This window comes from Dryobates pubescens, chromosome 22, assembly GCF_014839835.1.
Source record: "Dryobates pubescens isolate bDryPub1 chromosome 22, bDryPub1.pri, whole genome shotgun sequence".
Lineage (NCBI taxonomy): Eukaryota > Metazoa > Chordata > Aves > Piciformes > Picidae > Dryobates > Dryobates pubescens.
The window spans coordinates 3,464,991-3,477,287 of NC_071633.1; the positions used below are offsets into that span (position 1 = coordinate 3,464,991).

The 12,297-nt window shown below is 45.8% G+C and overlaps 1 protein-coding gene across 2 annotated transcripts in view; it reads right to left on the reverse strand.

The window, feature by feature from the left end:
- TOLLIP (toll interacting protein) overlaps window positions 1-12,297 on the reverse strand; it is a 37,747-nt gene continuing 25,450 nt past the window's right edge. The window contains exons 6-7 of one of the 2 annotated variants that reach the window (XM_054171732.1): window positions 9,162-9,182; window positions 1-1,908 (exon numbers count right to left, since the gene is read on the reverse strand). In XM_054171732.1, the coding sequence (XP_054027707.1) occupies window positions 1,694-1,908; window positions 9,162-9,182 (236 nt within the window). In that variant the 3' untranslated portion in view covers window positions 1-1,693. The remainder of the gene's footprint in view (window positions 1,909-9,161; window positions 9,183-12,297) is intronic. The other variant, XM_054171733.1, reaches the window with a different exon arrangement.

A 12,297-nucleotide genomic window follows, 5' to 3' on the forward strand; every position in this document is an offset into this window, starting at 1 on the left:
TTAAAAAAACAGCTTTTCAGCAAACAATAAAGGAAATATTTTGAGTGTGGGACATGAAACAAGGTGTGGGGAAGAGGAGAATCCAGGTCCCTTCTCCCTGTTCCAACCCTGGCTTTAATGGTGTCATGGATCACTCAAGAGCCTAGATTTCAAGTGTACATTCATTCCAACTCTTGCAAATATAAAGGTCTATGGCTATTAGAGGAATTGTATCTGAAATCAAACATTTACAAAGATCAAACAGCAACATTGCACATCACTGGGGAGAAAAAACAACCCAACCCCAAACTGGTGCGTACTATTTAAAGTGCATTACTTCACCATCTAACAGAACCCAGACACTGCAGCCATTCAGCCAACAGCTGTAACTGGGGCACACTGGTAAGGATTCTGCAGGTCCAAAATGAGTTGTTAGCTGAAGAAAAGAAATAACCAAACACTAACAATAAATACAAGCAACCTCCAACCCCCTCTGAGGTTCAGACTGTAACTCAAGATATGTTACATTTTCTCTCACCATTCATTTCCACTGCACCAAGTGATCAGAAACTGACCACAGCAACTGCAGTCTAAACTCACTGAGGAACTCATGGTGTCAGTCAATGGTTCTGAAGCTATTTTGCTTGCTTCTGATTTCAGATTGCAGGACAACAAGGTTTTCTCTATTAGAAAATGATAATTTTGCTGAAATATAGGAGTAAAGAAAGGACCCTTATAAGCAGATCATAGGTTCCTGCTTTTTTAATGTAAGACAACACCTGAAATAATTCTTTACAGCTTCCTGAAGGAGTTCTTTACAGCTTCAGTAATTTTCAGGTATAAAAGCTTCTCTCCTTCTGCACTCACCCTCTGCCAGAGCCACAGGAATGCAGAAGCAGTCATTAGAGCACAATTAACTGTGGGAGTACACTGGGGCTCAGTCTTGTAGCTCTCTGTTACAGCAAGACATGCTGCAGGAGTTCAAAGTTACCTGGTGAAGGTGTTACAGATCCAGAACAGTACTGTGTGGGAGGAGAGAGCCCCAAATGCACACCAGGTAAAAGATATTGCTTTGGTGCCTGATGATTGAAGAGAAGATGCTCATTACAAATACCAACAGCACAACCCAAGAAATTGAGCTTATTCAGTGAAAACTCTTCAATTCAGAAACAGGTGAACAGATCACAGCAATAACTAAACACCACAGGACAAGGGAAGGATCTTTCTTTTAATTTCTAGCCAGAGTAGGCTGCTTGATGAAACCTAAATACTTGAACAAATCACTTATGGTTAAAGAGCAAACCCTCCATGCAAAAAAAAAAAGCAACCAACCAGAGAGTTTTGTTTTCAACCTAACAGTAGTAAACCCTGCACTGCATAGAGTTACTTTGTAAGAACAAGTTTATGAAGAGAGGGAGAGAAACAAAACAAAGCAGCATTAACTCCCCACCCCATCAGAACACAGCCACACAGGGCACAGCTGACAGTAAAGATGCTTCAATGCTATATTGCAGGACATAAGCTGAACTGAGTATGTACAGACTGAGAAAGGAAGTGAGAAAGATCCAAATGTCCAAGGAGAAAAGGTTTAATCTTTCACACAGAGGATGTGCTAACAGAAAGCTGTTGGGAAATTCTTCCTCTAGCTAAATCCCTGGCTTGGCAAGTAAAAATAAGTGGCATCGAGGAGGGGGACTATGCAGGAGGTGGGGATCTATGATTCTTCAGCCATCTGAAGCAAGGAGTTGATAGCTGCATCCTTGTTCCCCCTCTGAGCTTCTAGCACTGAGCGGATTACTTCTCTGTCCATGTTGGGAAACATGTCCTGGATAGATTTCAGGTCCTCTTCGTTACACAGGTGCTGAGGGTTGACAGCTGGAGGTGGCATTGCCACTGGTACCATGCCTGGGTTACAGACTGCAGGCATCCCTGCAGGCAGAGAACAGAAGAAAACAACCAAAACACACATGAGCGGGGGAAAAATACATGAAAAATAAAACTACAACATGAAATGAAAACTGAAGGGAAGAACTCAATGATGTTGCAAGAAAAGCAGCTCATGACTCACTCCAACCCACCAACTCCTCTCTTTTAGCACAAACTCCAGAAGAAAAAAACACAAAGATTGCAGAGATGGTACCTAGGCTGGTGCAATCAGAGCATGTTTCTGGGGAAGAGCTCCCTGACCAGGGTCCACGAATGGTAAACTGCAAGAACAGCTCCAAACTGAATAGAAGAATAGAACAGAACAGACCAGGTTGGAAGAGACCTTCAAGATCATCGTGTCCAACCTATCATCCAACACCACCTGATCAACTAACCCATGGCACCAAGCACCCTATCAAGTCTCCTCCTGAACACCTCCAATGATGGCGACTCCACCACCTCCCTGGGCAGCCCATTCCAATGGCCAACAACTCTCTCTGTATAGATCTTCTTCCTAACCTCCAGCCTAAACCGCCCCTGGTGCAGCCTGAGACTGTGTCCTCTTGTTCTGGTGCTGGTTGCCTGAGAGAAGAGTCCAACATCCACCTGTCTACAACCTCACTTCAGGTAGTTGTAGAGAGCAAGGTCACCCCTGAGTCTCCTCTGGGCTAAGCAACCCCAGCTCCCTCAGCCTCTCCTCCCAGGGCTGTGTTCCAAACCCATCACCAACTTTGTTGCCCTTCTCTGGACTCGTTCCAGCAAGTCAACCTCCTTCCTGAACTGAGGGGCCCAGAACTGGACACAGGATTCAAGGTGTGGCCTAACCAGTGCAGTGTACAGGGGCAGAATGACCTCCCTGTTCCTGCTGGCCACACTGTTCCTGATGAAGGCCAGGATGCCATTGGCCCTCTTGGCTGCCTGGGCACACTGCAGGCTCCTGTTCAGCCTACCATCAACCAGCACCCCCAGGTCCCTCTCTGCCTGGCTGCTCTCAGTCACTCTGACCCCAGCCTGTAGCACTGCCTGGGGTTGCTGTGGCCAATGTGCAGAACCTGGCACCTGGATGTGTTCAATCTCAAGCCTTTGGACTCTGCCCATCTGTCCAGCCTGTTAAGGTCCCTCTGCAGAGCCTCTCCACCCTCCAGCAGATCAACTCCTGCCCCCAGCTTGGTGTTGTCCACAAATTTACTGCTGATGGACTCGATGCCCTCATCCAGATCATCAATAAAGATGTTAAAGAGCATAGGGCCCAGCACTGATCCCTGGGGCACACCACTGGTACCTGGCTGCCAGCTGGCTGTGGCACCATTCACCACCAATCTCTGGGCTCAGCCTCCAGCCAGTTCCTAACCCATCACAGTGTGCTCCCATCCAAGCCATGGGCTGACAGCTTGGCCAGCAGTTTGCTGTGGGGGACGGTGTCAAAGGCCTTGCTGAGGTCCAGGTAGACCACATCCACAGCCTGCCCCACATCCACTGGGCACACCTGGCATTAACCAGGTTTACACAGGAATGACTAACTGAAGTACAACAGCTCTTCCCCACGCTGCTCCCATCACATTGAAGTCCCTGCTCTATGCTGTGATGAAAAAGATGGTTTTGCACCAGCAACTGATATTTAGAATTCAATGGATGCCATTAGCTTCCTTTCAATGCAGTGGAAAAGTACTGAGGAGACTGGGACCACACTGATGGGCAAGGACAATGCAGGGGATTCTGCCTCTCTACTCTGCTCTCCTGAGACCTCACCTGGAGCATTGCTGTGTCCAGTGCTGGGGCCCCCAGCACAATGATGACATGGAACTGCTGGAGAGGGTCCAGAGGGGGCCACAAACATGCTCAGAGGGCTGAAGAACCTCCCCTATGGGGACAGACTGGGAGAGTTGGGGCTGTTGAGCCTGGAGAAGAGAAGGCTCCAGGGAGACCTCAGGGCAGCCTTCCAGTACCTGAAGAGGACTGCATGAGAGCTGGGGAGGGATTTTTGACACAAGCTTGTAGGGATAGGACAAGAGGGAATGGATTGATGCTTGGGGAGGGCAAATTTAGACTGGAGATTAGGAAGAAATTCTTGACAGTGAGGGTGGGGAGACACTGGAACAGGTTACTCAGGGAAGTTGTGGATGCCCCTTCTTCCCTGCAGGCGTTCAAGGCCAGGCTGGATGAGGCCTTGAGCAGCTTGGGCTGGTGGGAGGTATCCCTGCCCATGACAGTGGGGTTGGAACTGGATGATCTTTAAGGTCCCTTCCAACCCAAACCATTCTATGATTCTAGGCAAGTGGTCTTTCCTGGTTAAAGCTCCCTCCAGGCCATCCTACAAAGTCAGAGGATGGCTAAAGAGCAATTCTGTTTATGCCCACAGGACACACTCTACTTTTTCCTGTGCTTGTACCAGAGGACAAAGCTCCTCTAACATTTTTCATGAACTTCTTGTATGTCTGTGTAGAATTAAAGCAGTTTATAAAAACAGGTTTAGAAAATGAGTTTCCTAAGCCCTTTTATAAGGATTTATTAGATAAAAATCCCTTTTTATCACTTCCATCATTAATCCATTGCCCAAAACCCTACCATTTGTTTTTAGAACACTGACAACAGTTATAGTGTACACCCAGAGCCTTTTGCTATCCCTTCTGAGAACAGAACAAATCACTTGCCTAGTAGCTCCATCCTGACTGGCTTCATCCCACACCTTGCAGTGCTACTCTTTCAGTTGTGCTGCACTGATTTTAAGGCAGAGGATGGAGAACTGCCTGCATCTAGACACAAATGTGGCACTGCTGCACCCAGCAGCGTAGTAGAGCTTCTGTATTTGTCCTCTATTTGCTTTCAAGCACTTCATCCAAACTACCCACTGCCCACTCTAGTCACCCAGAACTTTCAGGGAATGATCTTTATGTGTAGTAATGACCAGTCAAGAAAGCATAAAAACAATGACACAAACATGTATGAAAGCAGTATGTGTAAAGCTAAACCTCAATACCAGCCCTCCTGGGGGATTTTGTTTCCCATTTACTTTAAGAAGATCCTTTTCCAACCTGTTGCAGTCAGACTCAGGAAGCTGCTAAGAGTTTGTTTTGACAAATGGCCTTTTAAACTGTCTGTTATTTGCTTGGGCTAAATTGTCTATTCCCTCAATTAGCTCTTTAAGACCATGCTGTACCCCAGCCAAGGCCTCCCTCCATTAGGGGATGATTCACCACTTTTCTCTGTTCATCAGCTTTTCAAACCAGCTGTTAAACCTTCACTGTAATTACTTTTCCTTAAGTTAACTAAAGGATGGACAATTTGCAGCACCACTACTACACATCTTCAAACTAAGAGAACCAGGTTTCATCTATTACTCAGAAGCAGACCTAAAGCTGCTTCTCTTCTACTGGAATTCTGACTAATTGCTCCAACCCCATAGTAACACCAAGCAATCTACAACCAACATCATCTTCAAGTGTGTCTCTCTTAGCACCCTCATCTCTTAGCATAATGACTAAACTACTGAAGTGATCCAACACATTGCAGCTCTACTACACTCACTCTAGTCAGAATTAACATCTCCTACAAAAATAACAAGCCAAGAGCAATTTCAATCTTACCTTGCCTCTTCAAGCTTCTCTTTACCCTGTAACTATGTCATCAGAAATGTCTGTGCTCACTCTAACTTGTACAAATATTTCAGCATCTCAGTGATTATCTTTTTCCTTTTCCCCCCACCTCCCCTGTCAGCTTTAAAAAGGTTGTGTTAAAACTGACACTCCAGGTTGGATCAGCTAAACCTTGTATCAGCTTACAGCAGCTCTGGCTGATGAGGAGCTGTAATGGGATATGGTTTGTGTGCACTGAAGCTGATTTCACCTAATGTACTCCTTGCTGTTTTTTTCCTCAACCTGCACTGGTGTCCTGCCTGAAGGGATGCTGCTGAGTTGCAAGCACCTCCATATTTAGCAGTAGTCTCCAATTCTGACTTGACATTTCTCCTTGTAGCCACCTTCACTGTGGTAAGAAAACCCTGCATGCTCCAAGTCTGAATATTAGCTGTGGTCTTTTCATTCCTACTTAGTGGGGGAAGGGAAGCTGGGCCTTCTCTCTCAACCCACCACACAAGTCTGACATCCAGGCTGCACCTCTTTGAAAAGGTTCATGCTGGCAACTAAAGAAATGTCTGTTACCTCATGTCTCTGCACCCCACCACTACCAAGGAGATCTTCTGCAACAATCTCAACTTCAGCTCTAGAGCTTCTTATGCCATTTGGACTGTGGCTCCTGGAATTCCATCTGGCTCTAAGTGTTTGAATGCAAGGCAAATCAGATCATGTGTGCACCCTGGGGGCAAATCACTGTGCAGTCCTCAACAACCCTGCAACCCAGTGATCACAGCCAGCTGCATTTCAGACTGCCTCTTCCAGAGGTTCAATAAGCCTCAACTCATTCCTCATGCTTCCTACAAGCAGCTCAGCATTTAAGAGATGAACAAAGCTGCACTGTCTCACAAAATACACAAAGTACCTGAAAGAACAGAGCAACAGAAGTTATATTTTACTTCTCACACAAACGTTCCAATATTCCTCAGTAAGTCATCAGCACCCTAAAATGACCTGGCTGCCAGCCCAAATTGTGTAGGGATTGCCCATACAAAGGGTCAGTTAAAAATGCTAACCCAAATAAAACATGAAGCTCCCTGGGAGTACCACAGCATCCTACAGCTGACACATTTCACTGCCTTCTCAGTATTAAAACCCCACAACAAAGCCAAGACCAGCACACAGTTTTCCTTACTGCTTTCATCAAAACAAGATCATTTTGAAGCCAGACACCTGCATAAGTCCTGTTCCAGAAGTGTTTTCAATCTAGATACTCAGTTTTCAAGACTAGGAATTTCTTAGTATCAGTCAAGGTTGGAAGGGACCACAAGGATCATCTAGTTCCAACCCCCCTGCCATGGGCAGGGACACCCCACACTAGATCAGCCTGGCCAGAGCCTCAGCCAGCCTCGGCTTAAACACCTCCAGGGACAGGGCCCCAACCACCTCCCTAGACAACCCATTCCAGGGCTTCACCACTCTCATGGGGAAGAACTTCCTCCTCACATCCAGCCTGAATCTCCCCACCTCTCCAGCCTGTCCAGGTCCCTCTAGATGGATCCCTTCCCTCCAGCCTGTCTGCTGCACCACACAGCTTGGTGTCATCAGCAAACTTGCTGAGGCTGCACTCAGTGCCACTGTCCCTGGCACCCACAAAGATGTTGAACAAGCCTGGTCCCAGGACTGATCCCTGAGGGACTCTGCTTGTCCCTGGCCTCCACTGGGCCATGGACAGCCACTCTTTGGGTGCAGCCATCAAGCCAGTTCTTTATCCATCTAGTGGTCACCCATCACACCCATGTGTCACCAGCCTGGAGAGCAGGCTGTGGTGTGGGACAGTGTCGAAGGCTGTGCTCAGGTTCTTGAGAGCATTGTTTCTCACTAATGGCTTTCAAAATCTATTTTCTCGGCTCTTAAAGTTCTAGAATGACTTTCTGCTGTCTGACTACACTGCATACAAAGGGAAGTTGTTGGGATCACAGTGAGTTTTAATGAAACACTCCAACGTAAATGCAAATTCTTCATGGAACTCAACATTCAAGCTCCACCAGTACCAATTTAAAGAGTACCTTGGGGTTTTTTTTGCTTAGTTCCACACTCAGGCTAAAAGCATCCATAATTTCTGATTTCCAAAATAGGAAGCATAAACTCTGAACTGTGCACTGACATGTAGCAGATAGACAGATGCAATCATCACAATAAACTTGTAAGTGATCCATGTTCAGTGGAAAGCTGCTTTACCCATTGAGCACCTCATGTGGCTACCAGCTGAAAACAGAAGCTAAACCCCATCAGAATCCCCTAGCAAAGGAGCTGCCCGCTCCCATGTTGCTCTCAGGTCCCAGGTGAGAGTGGGCACAGGCAGAAGGATGGAGCACTGCCCTCCCATTCGGCGGCACGGCGATGGCAGCATGCTGGCATAAGCAGTGACATTCCAACAGGTGAAACCAGTATGCACAACAGGCAGCCAGTTGCTACAGGCAGCAGTGGAAGCATCAAAGCAGAGTTAACAAGCTCAGGTTTTTCCAACTGCACACAAGGCATTCCACAAGGTTTTCTTTCTTTGCTCCTTCAGTCAAGTGTCTGAAGTTTCATTTCTTAACTCAGGACCATCCTGTCCCATGCACAGACCCTTGCAGAATAAACTCAGGGACCTTCTCAGCACAAATTCTTTCATTTAAAGGATGAAATCAGGATATTTGGTTGTTTGTTTTTTTAATACACAAGTCTTAATGTCATTTGCTTCAGGAAAAAAGAAGTATCAATACCAAAATGTCTGCCATCATTTATTGTTGCTTCTTTGGAAGCTGCCAGAAAAGTTTGATCCACAGAAAAAATAAATCAATCCATTTCCCTGCTCTGAATAAGCCAAACATGTTGCAACAACCAGACCAGTTATTTACAGCAACTTTCTGAAATCCAGAGCACCAAGAAATGACACTGTGCCTCACAAGGAGCAATTCAAGAGTTTTCTGAGCATACTTGATTGAAGCTCAAGGCTTTGATCAAAGGGAAGGATGTCACAGTATCTCTGCACAGTTCAAAATCAAAGGTGTCATAGTAAAGCAAGGCTAAACTGAAGGAAAATTTCTTTCCTGTAATGTAATTTGCCTTCAGAGTTCTAGTCAGATGCTTGACTGGACATGGATCTAAAGCAGCTTTGTGTGAAAGACACAAACTGACAAAATAAAGTGTTACCTTCTGGTAGAAAGGCTTATTTGAGGATGAACAGAAGGCAATTGGCAGGCTGTCCTCTCAATGTCATTGCTGAACTGAGTTCTTCACTTGGAAGCTCCCTAAAAGTCATGGCATTACCTGCTTCTCCCCAAACCTTGCAGCAGCAGAACAACTGCAAGATTAAGGTTTCTCTTCTAGGAAGCCAATGCTGTCCCCTAGGACAGCTCACTGACATACAACAGCTTCTGAAGAACATTAACACCACATCTCAGAACCGTTATCACCCATTACTTCAATCATTATAGCTTGAAGCTGAGCCTTTAAAGGCTTTGTGGCAATTTAGAGAGGCTCCAAAAATTTCCAGGTGATGCATTAAATTGTTCTGTTGTGACATCCAAGTGGCAATACCTTGTGATACAGTCTGCTGCAACAATTAAAGCTGGTTAGATGAGCTCATGCAAAGACCCAGGTCAATGAGGATGGGAGCGAGAAAAGAGCTTGGAAACTTACCCAGAGCAAAGTACTCAAGCCCTAAAGACAAGTGAAAATGAAGGGGCAAGGGGAAAGGAATAAGACATGGGAAAGAAATATTAATCTATTTCAAAAAGGAAAGGAATCATTTAGCTTCCAAAGGTGCAAGTTGCATACAGGGAGGCAACTGGGTAAAACCTAACCCACCTAACCACCACAAACTGCATGCTGCTAGGGTTCAGTCTCCCAGCTCATCCCACTCTGGTGCTCTGAACAAGTTCCCTAAATGTGCTGTTTTTACAGGAGTAACAACTACAAGAAATGTTGTCAAAGTAAGGCCAAGGGTTGGCAGCAAGGATTATCCTCCATAGCCCCCAAAGGACAACACATATCCATGGTTATGTGAACAAAGAGCAGTAACATCACAAGCCGACCCATCAACCCAATACAGGCATCCAGGGGAGCAATGTACATACACACACAACATTGCCTCGAGGAGAAATGGCAGTCAGGGCCCTGAGAAGTAAGCTACTAAGTTAAATCCCACAAGCACAAACAGATTTCCTATTAATCCTGGGACTAGTGAGCTGGTAAGATATAGAATTTGTTTACTGAACTTGTTTTAGCTTGCTTCCATGCACGGTGGGGTTGGAGTGTTAAGCAACTACTACCCCACTTACAACCTGAATTAAGAGATGATAGATGCAGAGCAGATTAAGAGTGGAGATTAGGAAGAAATTCTTTACAGTGAGGGTGGTGGGACACTGGGACAGGCTGTGGATGCCCCTTTCCTGGAGGTGTTCCAAGCCTCCCTGTCCACAGCAGGAGAGGTGGAACTAGGTGATCTTTAAGGACCTTTTCAACCCCAACCATTCTGCATTTCTATAAACTCAACTTTCAGAAGACTGCCAAGTTCAATTTTCCCCAATCCACAGATCAATCACTCATGGCAACTATGGTTTGTAGTAACCAATGCTATTGTCAGAAGTGTTTCAGTTTTTATACCTTTGGAAATTAACCTGCTGCAAGAATATTCTATGGCCAGTTTGCTCTCATCACAGCTCTGTGACATCCACCAGCAAAAGAGCAGCTTGGGGGCATTTCAAGCCTCATCTGCTTACCCCTGTGACTAACAACTCGCTACTCAGCTTATATGACAGAGAGAAGTGTGAGATGACTGTTGCTTCTCCCTTAATTAGAAGGTTGGTTACATACACTGAGTTCTGGACAGGAGTTTTGTGTTACAGATAAAACAGCTTGGCCTTTGTGACCCACTAGATCTGACACCACCACCTCACCACTGCTTTGGACAGTTAACAAGTTACTGTTAAACTGTTGGGAGAAGCATTTTAGTCTGCTCATTGTACTTCAATCATAGGTAAGACTGGGATTCCAACAGTCTTGCCCAACAGCAGATCCTCCTCCATTTCAGATGGAATGAACTGTTCAGTGCTTCTTCTGAAGGAAACAAAGTTTGCTTATTGGCTACATTCATTTCACTGGAGAGATAAAAACTTCAACTGAGAGGATGGGAAAACAGCAAACCATGCCTGAGCAGCATACTACCATTGCTTTCCCTGAAGCAGAGGGGTTGGATCTTCAAGGTCCCTTCCAACCCAAACCATCTATGAATCTATCAAATGGTCCCAATGGAGTTTTTCCAGGAGATAGATCCATTCAGCAGGGTATGGAGGGCCAGGAGATTGCAGGCATCTTTCTGAAGGAGTTTACAGAATGCAGGAGGAGAATCTAGTTCAGTATATTGCTGTCTACAACCCCCTGAAGGGAGGTTGTAGCCAGGTGGGGGTTGGTCTCTTCTCCCAGGCAACCAGCACCAGAACAAGAGGACACAGTCTCAAGCTGCACCAGGGGAAGTTTAGGCTGGATGTTAAGAAGAAATTCTTCATAGAAAGAGTTATTGGCCATTGCAATGTGCTGCCCAGGGAGGTGGTGGAGTCACCATCACTGGAGGTGTTTAGGAAGAGTCTTGATGGGGTGCTTGGTGCCATGGTTTAGTTGATTATATAGTGTTAAATGATAGGTTGGACTCAATCTCAAAGGTCTCTTCCAACCTGGTTAATTTTATTCTATATAGAAAACATTCTGACAGCACTCCATGCTTTCCAGGGCACACTGTTAGTTCCTTTTATAATTTGGAAGGATTTTTATTATCTACTTGATACAAACAGTTGAAGCATTGACCAGGAGCCAGCAATGTGCTCTTGTGGCCAAGAAGGCCAATGCCATTCTGGGGTGGATTAGAAGAGCTGTGGTGAGTAGGCCGAGAGAGGCTCTCTTCCCACTGTCCTCTGCGCTGGTGAGTCTGCATCTGGAATATTGTGTCCAGTTCTGGGACCCACAGGTCAAGAAGGACCTCAGGGAACTGCTTGAAAGAGTCCAGCACAGAGCCACAAAGATGGTTAAGGGAATGGAACATCTTCCTTACGAGGAGAGGCTCAGGGAGCTGGGGTCTGTAGCTTGGAGAAGAAGAGCCTGAGGGCAATCTCATTCCTATTGATAAAGATGTGCAGGATGAGTGCCAAGGGGATGGAGCCAGGCTCTGCTGGGTGATGCCCAATGCCAGCACAAGGGGCAATGGTGGAAGTTGAGGCATAGGAAGTTCCATGGAAACAGGAGGGAACATTTTTTCCCTGTGAGGGTGACAGATCCCTGGAATAGGCTGCCTATGGGAGTTGTGGATTCTCCTCCTCTGGAGATATTCAAAGCCTGTCTGGATGTGTTCATGTGTGACCTGGTAGAGGTGACTCTGCTCTGGTAGTGGGGGTTGGACTGGATGATCCTTTGAGGTCCCTTCCAGCCCCTAACATTCTGTGATTCTGAAGTCAAGTCATTTTTGAAGTCTCCAAATAACCATCCATCTGATTATTATGAGTGGGCAATTTATTAGTGAAGAGGCAGAAGCATGAAACCTCAGTGCTCTGAGATGGTGCCCACAGACATTCTAAACCAGTAAATACAAAGCACAGCAACATTAAATAAACCAAAACAAAAGTAGGTCAAGGGTGGCTTGTAATAAGTTTGGCACTGATAAAAATCAAGGAGTAACATTCAAGTTCTCCCAAGACAAAAGCTCAAACTGAGAGGTGCTTTAGAAGTCAGAGAATCAGGAAATTTTTTAGTACAGATTATCACAGAAGAAATTAAAAGGAACATG